The following is a 15,769-nucleotide window of genomic DNA, read 5'->3' as shown; positions in this document are numbered from 1 at the left end:
ACTGACTCTGGGCTGGCTCTGAGAAACCATCCAGAGTTCCTGAGTGGGAGTAGGGTTACTGGGTCTCCCCCAAAACCCATTATTAATAATTTTCTCACAAGGTGAATTGCCTAGGCTCACACAGCTAATAGGTGTCTGAGGCCAGATTTGAACTTAAGTCTTCTTGACTCCAGGCCTGGAGCTCTATCCATGGTACTACCTACTCTCCAGCCTGTACCAGGCCAAGCAGGAATTTGGCAATAACTCTGACAAATAATAGGTAGCGTTTATATATAGCACTTTAAGGTTCACATGTTATCTTATTTGATTCTCACAATAACATCTCTATTTTAAACATGAGGAAACTGAATCAAACAGAAATCAAGTGACTTGCCCAGGGTCACACAGCTAGTGTCTGAGACAGGATTGGAACTCAGGTCTTCCCTACAACATGTCTTGCATACATTTTCCACTGTGTCATCTGGATGCCTAATCCACCTGCCCTTATTTGAAATCTTCCATCCATGGATAACTGAGGTAACCCATTACACTTTTAGATAGAGATAATTGTTAGAAAGTTTGTTCTTACATCAAGTGGAAAGCCAATTCTTTCTCTGCCACTTTTACCCCATTCTCTTTGTTCTGCCCTATTATATGGAATTGTGTAATCTCAGAATTGGAAGAAACCTCAGAGTTCTCATCTAACCTTAACAACTTCTGTCTTGTCCCTTTTCTGCTTCACAGATCATGGCCATCCAAAAAGCTATTCCTAATTCTTCATATTATTTATTATGTCTGTTATTATTTCTTTTATTTAGAAAAGACTTAAATTTTAAAAATAATTATGCATTACTTACCATAATACTTGGTATATGGTAAGTACTTAATAGTTGTTTTTGTCATATTTGTGTCCACTACCCAACTCCACAAGGATTTGAGTGCCAGGTGTGTATAAGGTAGTACAAGGTGTTATGCTACACCTTTTTATGAGTACATGGCCCTACAATCTAGTTGGGGGGACAAGAAGTTCTGTGCTAATCCAAGATTTAAATAATGGTTCAGGAGAACAGTAGAACAGGGATCATAAAGAAGGGCGTAATCAAATAAATGGTACAGATAACAAACCTTGTAGGATTTCCAGAGTGAGAGAGCTTTGGATACAGTATGTCTGAGGAGACTTTTAAGAAAGGGGATAGCCTGAAGGATAGGTGAGATTGGGAAAGGTAGAGCTCATCTGTTGGGAAGCTTTGTGTGACAAAGAGAGGAGAGGTGAGAATGTGAAATATAATCAGAAGACATTGACTAGACTAGTTTGGCTGGAGGAAACTCATCCTTGTTTTTGGTTTTTGTTTTTGCAAGGCAATGAGGGTTAAGTGACTTGCCCAGGGTCACACAGCTAATAAGTGTCAAGTGTCTGAGGCCGAATTTGAACTCAGGTCCTCCTGAATCCAGGGCCGGTGCTTTATCCACCTAGCTGTCCCAGGAGACTCATTCTTGTAAAGTCATAATGGGAAATCATCCAGAAAAGCTGATCAGAACCAATTATGAAAGTCCTAGAAAACCTTTGAAGATTTTTAAAAAAGCCAGATAGTGGCGTGTATAGTATGGAGGAGAAAGGTAAGAAAATGGAGTTTACGAGGCCAGTTAGGATGCTCTTGTGATAACACCGGTATGAAACGTTGGGATAGGAAAGGAGGAGACAAATGTTAGAGGTGCCACAAAGAAAGATTTGGTACAACTTGGTAACTAGATATGGGGGAAGGCAATGGGAAGAGAAACAGATTTGATCTGGGTGGCCACTTGTCAGCGAGGCTAGAGACGGGATTAGTAGTATGCAGGTCTTGATCATCATCTCCCTTCTGATAATAAAATGTTAAGGTGACTGAATGGGGTGCCCACTGTGAAGGCCAGATGAAGTCAGCAAAACATAGTGAGTCTGAGAGAACAGCAGAAATTCACGTGGAAATAATCCTATTGACATTAGGAAATTCAAGCCTATAGCTCAGACAATATGCATATATTTTAGATATATAAAAGGTTATATATAAAGTTTATACACAGGCATATCTATGTAGAAACGACTCAGTACTCTGTATGTAATAGGTTTAGCAAAAACATTTTTGTTATTTGTATACACAAGGGGATTTATTTATTTAACACTTAACTATTTACAAAGCCCCGTGGTTAGTGCTAGGGATACAAAGAAAAAGTAAAAATAGGCCCTGTCCTCAAGATCCTATAGTCTAATGAAGGAAGGATCATATAAACAAATCAATGTCTATAAAATACAGACCAGATAGGCTTAGAAGGTTAGGTACTAAGGGGCAGCTAGGTGGCTCAGTGGATAGAGCACCGGCCCTGGAGTCAGGAGTACCTGAGTTCAAATCCGGCCTCAGACACTTAACCCTTACTAGCTGTGTGACTTTGGGCAAGTCACTTAACCCCAATTGCCTCACTTAAAAAAGACAAAAAAGGTTAGGTACTAGCAGCTAGGGGACCTGGGAGAATCCTCCTATGGGAAATGGTGCTTAAGCTGTCTTAAATGAAGTTAGAGAATATGAGAGGGAGAAGGTTAGAAGGGGAGAAAATTCCAGACATGGGAGACAGCTTGTGTGCAAAGGCATGGAACTGGGAAATGGGGCCCTGTGTTTGAGAGAATCACAGACACATATCTATGCAGCCCCCTATTTAATCCTGGAGAATGAACACTTGGCTTTAGAAGAATGGAGAAGGTATACATGTACACAAAGTTATTTCCTCCTTCCTAGGTCAAGGAATAGACACACTTGAGTAGCATGCTTTAGGCCACACTACAACTCTTGGAGAAAACAAAGTGAATGATTCTATTCTTAAATCCAAACTTTTTTTGGATGTGGTACCCTGAGCTACAGTACACATTAATACCTGACTTTAGCCTTTGGCCAAATGTCACTTTCAGGAAGTATCTCAGTTATGGTCCATGCTGTATTGTTCCATCATGTCCCTTGTCCAAGGCTTCCCATTAATCTGTCATCAGGCTTACTATTGACTTTGTATTTCCAGTATGTTCAGTACTAGGCCTGTGTTCAAGGTTCAGGATGCTAGCAGCCAGAAAACACTTTTGTTGTTTATTTTTTTTTTAAAGTTCAAGTGGGGAATTGTGAATGGAGAAACAGAAATTCTGAATTATCTCCCAGTCTTTCATTGTCTTTCCGTACTGTCTTTTACACTGCTTCTCTTTGCAATGGATCTCTAAAACGAGTGAGATTGTTGCCCTTGATCAGAACACATCTGCATTGTTGTATTTGGCTCTGGATCCCACATATCAGGAAGGACATTGGCTGCTCCAGAGGAAGGTGACTGGGATAATAAGGGAGCTGGAAGATCATGGTGTTTAAGGACTGGTTGAAAGTGGGGGTGGGGTGGGACAAGAGATGAATGATAGCAGTCTTCTGGATTTTGAAGAGCTGTTTCTCTTCTCCTGGAGGATAGAACCAAGACCAATAGCTAGAAATAACAATGATGCAGAGCTGGGCACAATATGAGGATGTGCCTCCAGTAAGGTAGTGAGTTTCCTGTCACTAGAGGTTTTCAAAGATGAAAACCATGGCCATTTGTCAGAAATGCTATACAGAGGGTGTGAGGGGAAAAAAAATCCCCTTCTCAATAATTCTCAGGAACTCAACAGCGATGTGGCAAAGGCTCTTTATCTCTTTATTTCGTTCTCATGAGAAGGAGGCACCCTAGTGTGCAGCTAGTGGGTGCCAAGAAAGGGGGCTCACAGGGCCTGTTTTATACCCTAGTCCCTAACGCAAATTGACCCTCACCTTTTAGATCAATGGTCTGATTACTCAAGGGTTACAATCTATGTGCAAAAACTAGCACAGTATTCCCACCCCTCTTCCTTGTATGGGCATAACTCAGGAATGGACCTTATTGAGACCAGGGCTCCTTGAACCATGTGATTTTGTTAACCTGAGGGGAAGGAGGGGATCTGAGACCTTTGTCCTACAAACAGATCAGAAGGAATATGACTGACTGTTATATCCACATCGAGAGGAGACAACTACCCATTTTCTCACAGAGGGGCTTCTTGATTCAGTTAGACAATAGCTAGACTTAGGCTGATAGGTTACACTTGGGGCTTGCCTAGCCACTTTCCCAGAGGTCTCCATATGAGAAGGAGGGTATTTATTAAGTATTTTTGCTTAACCTGGAACAAGATCCAGGAGTGAGCAATGGTCCCATCAGCAACTTGTGAGAGTGAGCCTATGCTTTGTCTCATCTATCAATTCACACAGGACATCTTTCTACAAGTTTATGCTAAGCCTCATCTCTCTGATTCACAGTCTAGAGAATTGGATGAATCATAACACTAAAGTTAGTTAATTAAGCCAAATATCAAAGTGTCCAAAAAAGATGGACTATTTCCCAATTGACTCAATCAGGGTTTTGTTTGCTTGTTTGTTTTTATCGAAATTGAGGAAAATAAAATCAATCAATAATTATTTATTAAGCATCTATTATGTGCTAGGCACTGGGATTATACACCTCAAAGTGAGAGGGTCCCTTCTTATTAACCTTATATTCTACCAGGTCAAAAAAGGATTTGGGGCTACTTCTTAGGGTGGATGGGACTCTGATAGTTATTTTTTTTGGGGGGGAAATGGGGGTTAAGTGACTTGCCCAGTGTCACACAGCTAGTAAGTGTCAAGTGTCTGAGGCCGGATTTGAACTCAGGTACCCCTGAATACAGGGCCGGTGCTTTATCCACTGCGCCTCCTAGCTGCCCCTTTCTGATAGTTATTTGATGAAGGGACTTCAAGTCATTTATTCCAAACAATAACTAAAAACAAACATGCTTCTACACCATACCCAACAAATAACTTCAACCTTTTACTTGAAAATCTGTAGTGAGAAGGAATCAACTTATTCTCCAAATAGTCCACTGCACTGATGGATAGATGGGTATATAGAGATAGATAGATGATAGATAGATAGAGCAAGTATTGAGTAAAGTTATATGCCAAGTACTGTGCTAAGCACTGGGAATATAAATACAAGGGAAGAAATTGAGACAGCCCCCTTCCTCAAGGAACTCACCCCCTCCCTTCCTCCATATACATTTTGTCTTTTTACCGGTTTTACTTTCTAGGAATTTTCTCAACATAGGAAATTATCAAAGAGCAATTTTAAGGAGATGTAGGTAAGAAAGGAAGGACTGGTAAAAGTGAACAGCTCACTTATTCAATAAACATTTAAGAAGTAGCTACTACATGCAAAAGGCTATGCTAGGAGCTGAGGAGGAGGTATAGTAGAATGAGACAAAGTCAAAAGATCAGTGGTTAGGCAGGACCCACATCTTTCCTGAAGGATCAAGGAAGGTGGAGGGCTACTCCCTGGCATGGAAGTTAGTGAATTATCTTCTTTGAGCAGAGCACTGAGTGATGAGCAGCCTGGGAAGGGGCACTTGATTTGGAGCCAGGAAACCTGGGACCAAATCCCAACTTTGATATTGACTCTTCTGGGACTTAACTGCCTGATGAGGGTTAGACCAGATGATCTCAATGTCCCGTCGCACTTCAAATCCAATGGTAGCTTGGGTCCAGATTATGAATGACCTCAAATGCTACCCAGATGATGCTTCCTTTCCTATCTCTCCACCTTTGCACCAACTGTCCTCCAGTTCTGTAATGCACTCCCAATCTCCTTTAAGAATCCTTTTGTTCACCCTACAAAACTCTACTCAAGTGATCCTTTCTTTCTACCCTTGAATAGAATTTGGAGGGGGGAAATTTATGTATTTATTTTCACTGGCTTCTAACTGAAATTTAGCATTTCCTTCAATTATAAATGTAAGTACCAAACATGATTCTCAGAAGGGTTCATAGTCTTCATCAGACTGGCAGGACACACAAAAAAGTTAAGAACCCTTGATTTCATTCAATCCCCACTTTTTTACAGTTGAAGAAACTGAAGACCTGAAAGGTGAAATAAAGTACTTGGGTATAGCTGTGAGTCCATAGCCAGCAAACAGCATGAGCTTCCACCCCCAGTCTTGTGCTTCCAAACCTAGTGTTCTTTCTACGACACCATACCACATCACCTCCCTTACTTACAACAATAGTACAATATCAATATTCGGTAGTTTCCTAAAATTGCTATTTGGTCATTTCCTATATTGAAAAAGTTCCTAGAAAGTGAAACCAGTAAATAGGACAAAATGTGAATGGAGGAAGGGAGGGCTGGGATAGACCGAACAGAATAACCAATGTTCTGGGAACTTTAGAATGTAATTGTCCATCCACGAAATGCCCAAAATATTTCCTAAATTTGGTCTTTTTTGGATAGATGAAATAGTCAGCCCAGGGCCAGCCAGCCTGACTCACACCAAATGATAAGAAAAGTCAGTTGCCCTAATAAGGGAGATTTCTAAGAGACCCAGTTAGTCAATGAAGAAAAATCCAGTCCCCCCCCCAAAAAAAAAGGATTCATTATAATTAGGAGACACCTTTTGCTATTTGGGTGGATGTTTGTGTCCAAGGAGGGGAGGAACGTAGTGGATGACTGAGTGAAGGGAACAAAAATCACTTTAAAAAATCTTTTGTTTCACCTTTAAAACTGTTAAATTTTGGAAATCTCATCACATGAAATATTGTCCTTACCTCCTAATAAAGAGGATAAACTCAAAGTGCAGATTGAGACTTTTTTTGACATAGCCCATGAGAATTTTTGTTTGACTATACATATTTGTAATGGTGTTTTTGTTTTTCTTGCTTTTGCAAGATGAGAGGGGGAAGAATGGGAAGGAAATGATGACTTAGTTAGGTGGACCTCCTGGGGGAGGATTAATTAAAACAAATCTTTATAAGAAAAAAAATTAATTATAGATTGACAATAAGGTAGATTTGGGAGTTTGTTGGTTAATTCACTAGTTCCCATCTCATTGTTTTAGTGCTCAATTTTTTAAGTGATACTTAGGCCTCATAAAAATTAGCAAATGTTGAAATTGAATACTTCACCCTCATACATAAGGAGGGTAGAAGCATAAATATCTGAAAACATTAGGTAATCCAGGAATGCTTTGGGTAACTTGCCTTTGGATTGTAGGTTAGAGACTGAATCAGGCACACATACTGATGCAGTTACACCCATTCTCTACGGTCTTATCCTGACACCCTTTACTGTTTGGCCTTGCTCTTAGTCTGACTGATTGAGGGTAGGGTAATTCACTTGCAGATAACTGAGTTGACTATACATAGGAAATAGAAGTCAGCTTAAAATCCATTAATAGTAACTCATTAGAGAACTCATAAGATCGGAAAGGGAAGTTCCTGGGCTTGTGTGAAGGAACATTTCTACCTTGAGACTTCTATTTCCTCATGGCCGGGGCTGTACGTGACTGACTATACCACGGCTGTGTTCCTGAATTAATTCTGACTCATCAGATTCATTCCCTAGGACTGCTTTTTTCTGGCCAAGTCTGGGTGGGATGAGATGTGAAAGTGCACGGCTCACGTTTCCTTTTGCTAGGTCCACTCACGTACCAAGTGTCGTACAGCACGTGGAGATGGGTGGATCCCGAGACCAATCTTTAAACTGGGGGAAGCTGGCTTTGAATGTCTCCACATTTTGTTCCCCTATCTCCCACTTTAGGAAGAAGGAGAACTGATCATCGAAGGGCTACTCAACATATCCTGGGGATTGAGGCGACCCATTCGACTCCAGATGCAGGATGATAATGAAAGAATCCACCTCTCTACAGCCCCATGGAAGAAAGACCTGCCTAGTATAAGCCAGTGAGTGGCCCAAGGGAGTGGAGGGAGCACAAAGGAAATCAACTGAGTTAAGACAGTTTCAAATTTAAAAAAAAAAAAGTTCCCTGGTGTGCAGGTGAAGAATTCCTGGTCTAGAAGGCTGAGAAAAGGCCACATATAGACCAGAGCCAGAAAGTCAGGGATTCAAAGGTGATTGTGAGAAGGGAGGACATTCCACCAATGTGGGACTGAGAGGGCAGAGGCCCAGCTCTCTGAAATAGAATGTCGTGTGTTAGGAGCAGTAAGAAAGCCTCCTTGTCTGGACTACAGACTGCCTTCCATTGCTTTGCCAACAAAGCACTATGGAAAGTCAAGCCATTATTGCTTATGATTAAGCAGATGTTCTTTCTCTTGGGGCTGAGACATGGCCTCAAAGCCATTGGATTTCCCTGGCTTGGGGCAGCCATGGCCTTTCTGAAGGTGCCTTTTCCTCAACCTACCAGTGTCCTTACTGCCAGGCTGAAGAATTTGTAATCACAGTTTCAGAAACCTATGAGTCTAGTCTTTAAATGATGCCCTGGCTGAGATCTTCTGTCCTTCTGAAATCAAAGTAATAATAGCTAACGTTAATATAGTGCTTTTTATGTAGTAGACACTTTACAAACATTATCTCATTTGATCTTCACAACAATCCTAGTAGGTGAGTGCTATTATTGGCCCTATTTTACAGATGAGGAAACTGAGGCAAATAGAGGTCACGTAACTTGCCCAGGATCACATAGCTAGGAAGTATCTAAGTATAGATTTGTTTTTGCGGGGCAATAAGGGTTAAGTGACTTGCCCAGGGTCACACAGCTGGTAAGTATCAAGTGTCTGAAGTCTGATTTGAACTCAGGTCCTCCTGAATCCAGGGCCAGGCCCCCCTAAGTATAGATTTGAACTCAGATCTTCCTGACCCCAGGCCCAGGACTCTATCCATTGTGCCAACTAGCTGTCCCATAAGGGTGAAGGAATGTGAAAAACAGAGAATCTTTGGAACTGTTTGCCAAGCTGCTGTATTAATTAACCCAGCTGAACATTCTTTTTTTTTGTTTTTGTTCATCTAAAGTAGGCCATTTGAATCTTAAATTATAGGACTTGTGTTTCAGTCTCTTTTCTCCCTCCTTTCTCTTGGAAGAAAGAAAAGAAGGAAGGAAGGAAGGAATGATGAAAAAAGAGAGGGAGAGGAAGGAAGAAAGGGAGGAAGGAAGGAAGGGAAGAAAGACAGAAAGAAAGAAAGAAAAAAGACAGAAAGAGAAAGAAAGAAAGGAGGGAGGCAGGGAGGAAGGGAGATAGATGCTATTTCTGTTATCCTCTATGTGTCTCTTGTCTTTGCTTTCCTCCTGGTATAAAATGCCAACATTTGGCTTTTGCCTCTTCTCCCCTTCTTTGTCCCTGGCATGAGAAGATCCCTTTGAAAATGAAAGGCCCATTTCTAACAACAGCATCAACCTGGTGATTGTCTTTTCAGAAAGGGACTTCACCAGGGTGCCAGAGAGACCATCGAGGAGTCAAACCCTCATACCACGGTGACCTCAGAAAGCCATGGCACTGACTCAAGTAAGTGGGGCTCCTCCTATGTGCACAGTCTAATCCAGAAAATGACAGAGAAATGGAAATATTATGTAGAATTGCCCTATAGAATACAGAGAGAAGGGTGTCCAGGTACTATGTGAGGGGCTGTGATAACAAAATGAAAAAAAAAAGGCCCTGCCCTCAAAGGGCTTCTGTTCCATTGCTGGAAACAGCACATACATGTATAAGTAGATACACAAGATATATACAAAATAGAGATGAGGGTAGTGGTGGAGGATACACTAGCAAGTGAGTCCAGGAAAGGCCTCACGTAGGAGGTAGCCCTTGAGCTAAGCTTTGAAAGGAATTAAGGATGGTAAAGGATGGAGGTGGGAGAGAAGTGTGTTCAAAGTATGGAGGACACCTGTGGAAAAGCATGAAGATTGAAGATGGATTTTGTGAGGGATTTCAAGTAAGTGGATTTGGCTGGACTAGAGAATAAGTAAAGGAGAGTAATCAATCAATCAATCAATATTTAAGATATGCTTACTATGTGCCAGGCAGGCACTTTGCCAAGCTCTGGGGATACCAAGGAAAGCAAAAAGAGTCCTTGTCCTCAAGCAGCTTACGTTCTAATGGAAGAGACAGGATGGATATAAATAGGTCCACTCAAGAGATATACAGAGTAGATGGAATGTGTAACAAGTCTGGAAAGCCAGGTTGGAGCCATATTATGAAGGGCTTTAAATGCCAAACAGAAGAATTTACAGGTCTAAACTAAGCCATCAGGCTAGATGGTGCATGTCTTAGTGTAATCAAGCTGCTTGGAGTCTCATTTTCTCTTCTTTGACCTACAAGATCTCCCCAGATAGTGTCTTCTATTTGATTTGTACCCCCTTGCACAGCACCTACTAAACGTGACTCAGTAAATAGCAATAATTTTCTGGCTAAACTCTAAGTAAAAATCTGACAATCTCTGGTGGATAGGGGAATCTGAAATTGATCTCTGTAATATTATATAAATGACTTCTCTTAACCTCTGTATCGTGACCTACCTACTTGAACAGAGGAGTAACAAATCTAGTACCCTAGCCTCTTGCACAAGAATTTTATTCAATTTAATTTTATTAATAAAAATCAGGAAAGTACTTAATAATTTCATAAATACAAGTTTTTAATGCTGTTCTGTTTATGAGTACAATTATACTATCATCATATTAAGTGTGTTGTCATCCATTGTTCCACCAATACCTTCACATTTTTGTTCCCCTCCACCATTAGCAGATTCTGTAAATGGTGAAGAGGAGACACCACAGCTCATGCGGACAAAAAGTGATGCAAGTTGCATGATTCAGCGAAGATCAAAGTGCCGCACACTGGGAGAAGCTCAGAAGATAAAGCGGCATAGATTCTCAATCAATGGGCATTTCTATAACCACAAGGTAATCTCTCAGGACCAGCACTTCATTTGGTGCATTTAGCCCATTTATGTTCAGAATTAGCATCTGAACCCAAGAAAAGATGGTCAGGTCACTATATAATTTGTACTCATAGGTGTGAGTCAGATATTAAAAAAGGTGTCTGGATTTTTACACTGTGCATAGAATCTTAGGATTGGAAAGGATTTTTAGTCTAATTCCCTGCCTGCTATATGAGCCCCTTTCTACACAACCCTATCATGTGGTTAGTCAGACCCTACTCCTATAGTTCTTCTCATATGGGTAATTCAACACCTTAGTAGATAACATATTGTTAGAAAAGTTTTCCTTATATTGGATCAAAATCAACCTCCCCACAAATTTGATACCTTGTTCCTACACTTCCCCTTTACAGCTTTTAAGATCTGTCTAATCCCTCTTTCATCTGGTGCATACTCTAATATTTCAATGAGCTCATTGGTTTGGATATTCCTTTCTTTAGTGCATGTGGACACAATTGTGCATTTTTGTTCATGTTGTCCCATAAATCCTCTTTACAAACTTTCTCCCCAGACCTCCCACTTCTTGCTCCCAGTATACTAAAGACCTTCCCCATCATCTTGGTCACCCTTCCTGTAGACCTGTTCCAGCTTCTTCTCATGAAATATGGTGCCCAGAACTTAACACAAAACTGTGGCCTTGGCAGAGCACCATGGGTTTAGCATCCCCTTTATTGTAGATATCATGCTTCTGTTGATGCTACTAAAAATATGATTTAGTCATTTTAGTCATCACTGTACTAAAAATTCCAACTATATCCTTCCTTTTGTACCAGTGCAGTTGACTTTTCTACCCCACTTGTTCAGTTATTCCTATGATATTTCATTTTCCTATTGAGATCTTTTGAACTCTGATTCCATCATCTGCTGTGTCAGCCGTTTGTCCCTGCCAGCTTTGTGCAATGCTCAGAGTTATCAAGTATGCCTTTTATGACTCCATCTAAGTCATTGATAAAAATTTGAAATGGAGGTGTCCTATGACAAAATCACGTCACAGTGCTATAGATACATATCTCAAGGGTGTCTAGACATTCCCCTTCTCAGTATAGGTAATTGCTTGTTGGGAATATTGTAGAAAAGGGACTCTTGTTTAGGCACAGGTTGGACTAGCTGTCCCCCCTATGATCCATTAGCAAAACTCGTTGTACTTTATCATTCAACAGGTCCAATTCCTCCTAACTGCACTATTGTCCAGCCCAGTCGGACAAATCTACCTTCTTTCTCTTTTTAAAACTCAGGATGTTTGCTTGTCTCAGATCTTAGAGCACTTTACCTATCCTCCAAGATTCCTTAGTAATTACGAACAGAAGTTTAGCTTTCACAGCAGAAGGTTCTTTCAATGTTCTAGGATATCATTAATAAGGATTAGGGGACAGGAATTTATTCCCAGTGCCTTTGGTGGTCTCTTTCTACTATGGTTATTATAATTTATATTAGGCTGCTATTTTCAATCTGAAGATCATTTCCTTAGCATAGCATGAGAAACCTTTCAGCTAATCTAGTCATTTGATAAGGAGCCTGTGGAACAAAAGGGAACAAATCAACCAAATCCAGTAGCTGTTGTGTACAATGCCAGGAGCAGTGGAATGTCCTGGATGGGAGCTCTTCTAATTCAGATAGACTTGGCTTCAGGCCTTACCTTTGACACATCCAGGCTGTGTGAATCTGGGCAGTTCACTTAATGTCTCAGAGTTACAGCTCTTTCTTAAGACTAAATTACAGAACAAATTTCGGCCTACTTGGTAGAAGGAGTTTCCTAAACTAATGATATCAGGCCTTTTCACCCCAGCACAAGATGGAAGTCAATTAGGAATTGATTCTTTTCCCTCCTCTTGGATACCCATTATTGGAAAGGCCCATTGGTTACACACAGGTCTGTACTTCCCTGGGTCAGATTTTTATTTTTCGTTATTTTTCTTTTGTAGTTGGCATCTTTCTTCTATACTTTCCCATTGCTAGGATCCTCCCTGAGCACCATGATAACCAGATTGAACAATTAATCTTGTAAGCATTTTGCGTAGATGTATAGCCCACTGAGAGAGAGCGAGTGTGTATTCCAAGCTCATACTGGTGACCTCTCAGCCTTCCTTTCCCCATTCCTCCATTTAGACTTAGTTTTCTCAAGGGGTCAAATTAATAATTGATGTCATTTCTAGCTAATTAGCCCACACTGTTACCGATTTGAGTCTTAAGTTTAAGATTAAGTTTTTCTTCTCACCCAGGCCCTAGAAACAATCAGGAAATAGTTTTTGCTTATCCATTCTTTGTTTTGTTTTTTTGGGGTTTTTTGCGAGGCAATGAGGGTTAAATGACTTTCCTAGGGTTGCACAGCTAGTGAGTGTCAAGTGTTTGAGGCCAGATTTGAACTCAGGTCCTCCTGAATCACGGCCGAAGCTTTATCCACTGCACCACCTAGCTGCCCCCCTATTCTTTGTTCTTATGCTTCACTTTGAAGACCATGTACCACCCCACCTACCCCAGACTAACTGAGGATTGAAACATTAATTCTTTTTTTTTCTTTTCTTTTTTATTTTGTGTGTGAGGCAATTGGGGTTAAGTGACTTGCCCAGGGTCACACAGCTAGTAATTGATAAGTGTCTGAGGCCAAATTTGAACTCAGGTCCTCCTGAATCCAGGGCCAGTACTCTATCCACTGCGCCACCTAGCTGCCCCTGAAACATTAATTCTAACCTAATACTGTGTGTCCTAGAGGTCCTCCTTCCAATTCCAACACTTGTCCTCAGAGTTTTTCATAAGCCTTAAGTCATCCTTATCCTTATCCTTTCTGGAACCTTTAGGGTTAATACTAACTTGTCTCTGCTTCCATCTTGGTTTCCTGACCTCTTCGTTTCAGGGAGCTTCTTCTGTGGGTACCTTGGACTGTTTTAAAACTTGACCTTTATGAGGCAGCTTGGTGGCATAGTGGATAAAGCACTAGCCCTGGATTCAGGCAGACCTGAGTTCAAATCTGGCCTCAGACACTTGACACTTACTAGCTGTGTGACCCTGGACAAGTCACTTAACCCCCAATTACCCACAAAAACAAAAACAAAAACAGAAAAACAAAACAAACAAAAAAAACGACCTTTTCAAACTCATCAGATAAATTCTCAACTCTGTCCTGTTAATTTACTTCCTGTGATCCTCTTATGTCCCTTGCCCCATTACAATCTCAGGCCACATGGTCACACTTGTCTTATTTATGGATTCTTTTGAAGCTCCCTTTACTAAAATCTAGACTATGTTCATTCAGTCCCTTTAATCACAAGGGATTCTAGAATAATATTATCATATTCTTCCAGGTTTCCAGCTCTTTTTATTCCAGCTGAATAATTTATTCTCATCAGTCAGTGGTCCTGGTTACCCCATCTGCTTTCTGAAAGATGAAATTATTATCCTCGAGATTTTTTCACATGTTCTCCTTTTAGAGGAAAGATATACCTGGTAGCTGTAACAGTCATTGAGATTCTTTATTTTGGTACCACTTAGTGTTATGAATCAGGAATTCTTCCACTTCCTGCACCTGGTCCAGTTGTATATTCACCTGACAAGATCACTTCAATCTCTTCTACCCTCTATCTCATTCAAATATTCTCCACTGTGTTTTCCTTCTCATGTCTATGGCTTTCTATATAGGCTTTTATGTTCTCACCACCCATAGTTAACCTGCCATCACCTCCCCACCCCAACTTGCACTGCTTCTCTTGAATCAATAACACACTCTCGTTTTTATATTCTTTAATAAACACTATCCTAACAAATCAGGCTCCCTATGTGGTGATATTTGCCAGCTTGCATATTAAAATCTTACACTCACTTTGTTTGTTACACATTCTTTGCATGTTGGCATGGCCCCATGTCTGGGGCCATCAGTCTATTATCCTCTCTTCCCTGTTGGTTTTTCCTGTGAATTACTATATACTTCTCCCATGGCTACTCTTTCTGTGTCATCCCTGTCACTCTCAGTAATGTCTGTTTCAGGAGTTCATTTGACTGGGAATGTTTCTCCCTTCACCACCATTTTCTGTTTGTCCATCTTGATCAGATGACCAATTTCTTCTCAGTCAGTCCTTGTTATTTTTAGTTCCTAGGAAGAACTATTATTATTATTAATAATAATAATAGCTGGCATGTATATAATGCTTTAAGGATTAAATAATACTTTGTAAATATTATCCTATCTGATCCTTACAACAACCCTAGTAGGGAGGTGCAGCTACTATCCCCATTTTATAGATGAGGAAACTGAGGTAGGCAGAGGATAAGTGATTTGCCCAGAATGCCCCCGACTAATAAGGCTAAATATGAACTCGGGTCTTCCTGATTCCAGGTTGAACACTCTATCCCCTGTTAGAGTGTGGAGGCAGTTTGGTATTAAAAAAAGAGTGTTGGACTTAAAAGAAGGGAGTTCCAATCTAGCCTAGTTTACTATCTGCCTAAACATGGGTACATTATATAACCTCTGAGCCTCAGTTCCATTTTCTGTAAAATGAGAGTGATAATGCCTAGGAATGCCCAAGCAGCATTCTTGTGAAGCTCAAGTGAGGTATAATGTGCATAAATAAGGTGTTTACACTAATTAAAGAGCTATATTAATATTAACTATTACCTCAGATTGAATGGCTGGACCTGTAATACAGAGATTTAGAGTTTAAAGGGACATTGGAAGCCATAGCCCATTCTTCTATGCTGTCTTAGCCAGCTGTTCACCTGCCATATCATTATTTCTCTTCTAAAATCCCAATCTCTAATCGGAAAACATGACAAAAAGGTCACTTGTGTTCCCCCCAAGTTTTTCACTTTTCTGTTGGGGACTTAATATGTTCCCGAACTAATTTCTAGGTATTCTCTTACAGTCTCATTTATCCCTACATAAATCAATAGAAGTTAGTGATTGACAGGCATAAATCCCTTAAGGCTCAACTTTATGCTCTACAAACATGTCAAAAAAAACCCCCAAAACCAAAACCCCAAAACAACCCTGCACACTTCCAGATGATTAAGCCACATTTAGAGAAGGCCA

The 15,769-nt window shown here is 40.5% G+C and overlaps 1 protein-coding gene across 4 annotated transcripts in view; it reads left to right on the top strand.

The window, feature by feature from the left end:
- The window catches only part of RASSF4 (Ras association domain family member 4), an 86,931-nt gene that overhangs the window by 50,919 nt on the left and 20,243 nt on the right, over window positions 1–15,769 (top strand). For 3 of the 4 annotated variants that reach the window (XM_043989175.1, XM_043989173.1, XM_043989174.1), the window contains 3 exons: window positions 7,615–7,757; window positions 9,226–9,314; window positions 10,551–10,711. In XM_043989175.1, coding sequence (XP_043845110.1) covers window positions 7,615–7,757; window positions 9,226–9,314; window positions 10,551–10,711 — 393 coding nt within the window. The remainder of the gene's footprint in view (window positions 1–7,614; window positions 7,758–9,225; window positions 9,315–10,550; window positions 10,712–15,769) is intronic. The other variant, XM_043989176.1, reaches the window with a different exon arrangement.

The sequence above is a fragment of the Dromiciops gliroides genome, chromosome 2, assembly GCF_019393635.1.
Source record: "Dromiciops gliroides isolate mDroGli1 chromosome 2, mDroGli1.pri, whole genome shotgun sequence".
Lineage (NCBI taxonomy): Eukaryota > Metazoa > Chordata > Mammalia > Microbiotheria > Microbiotheriidae > Dromiciops > Dromiciops gliroides.
Note: the sequence above shows the minus strand (reverse complement) of the source record. Positions and strands in the feature narration are given on the sequence as shown.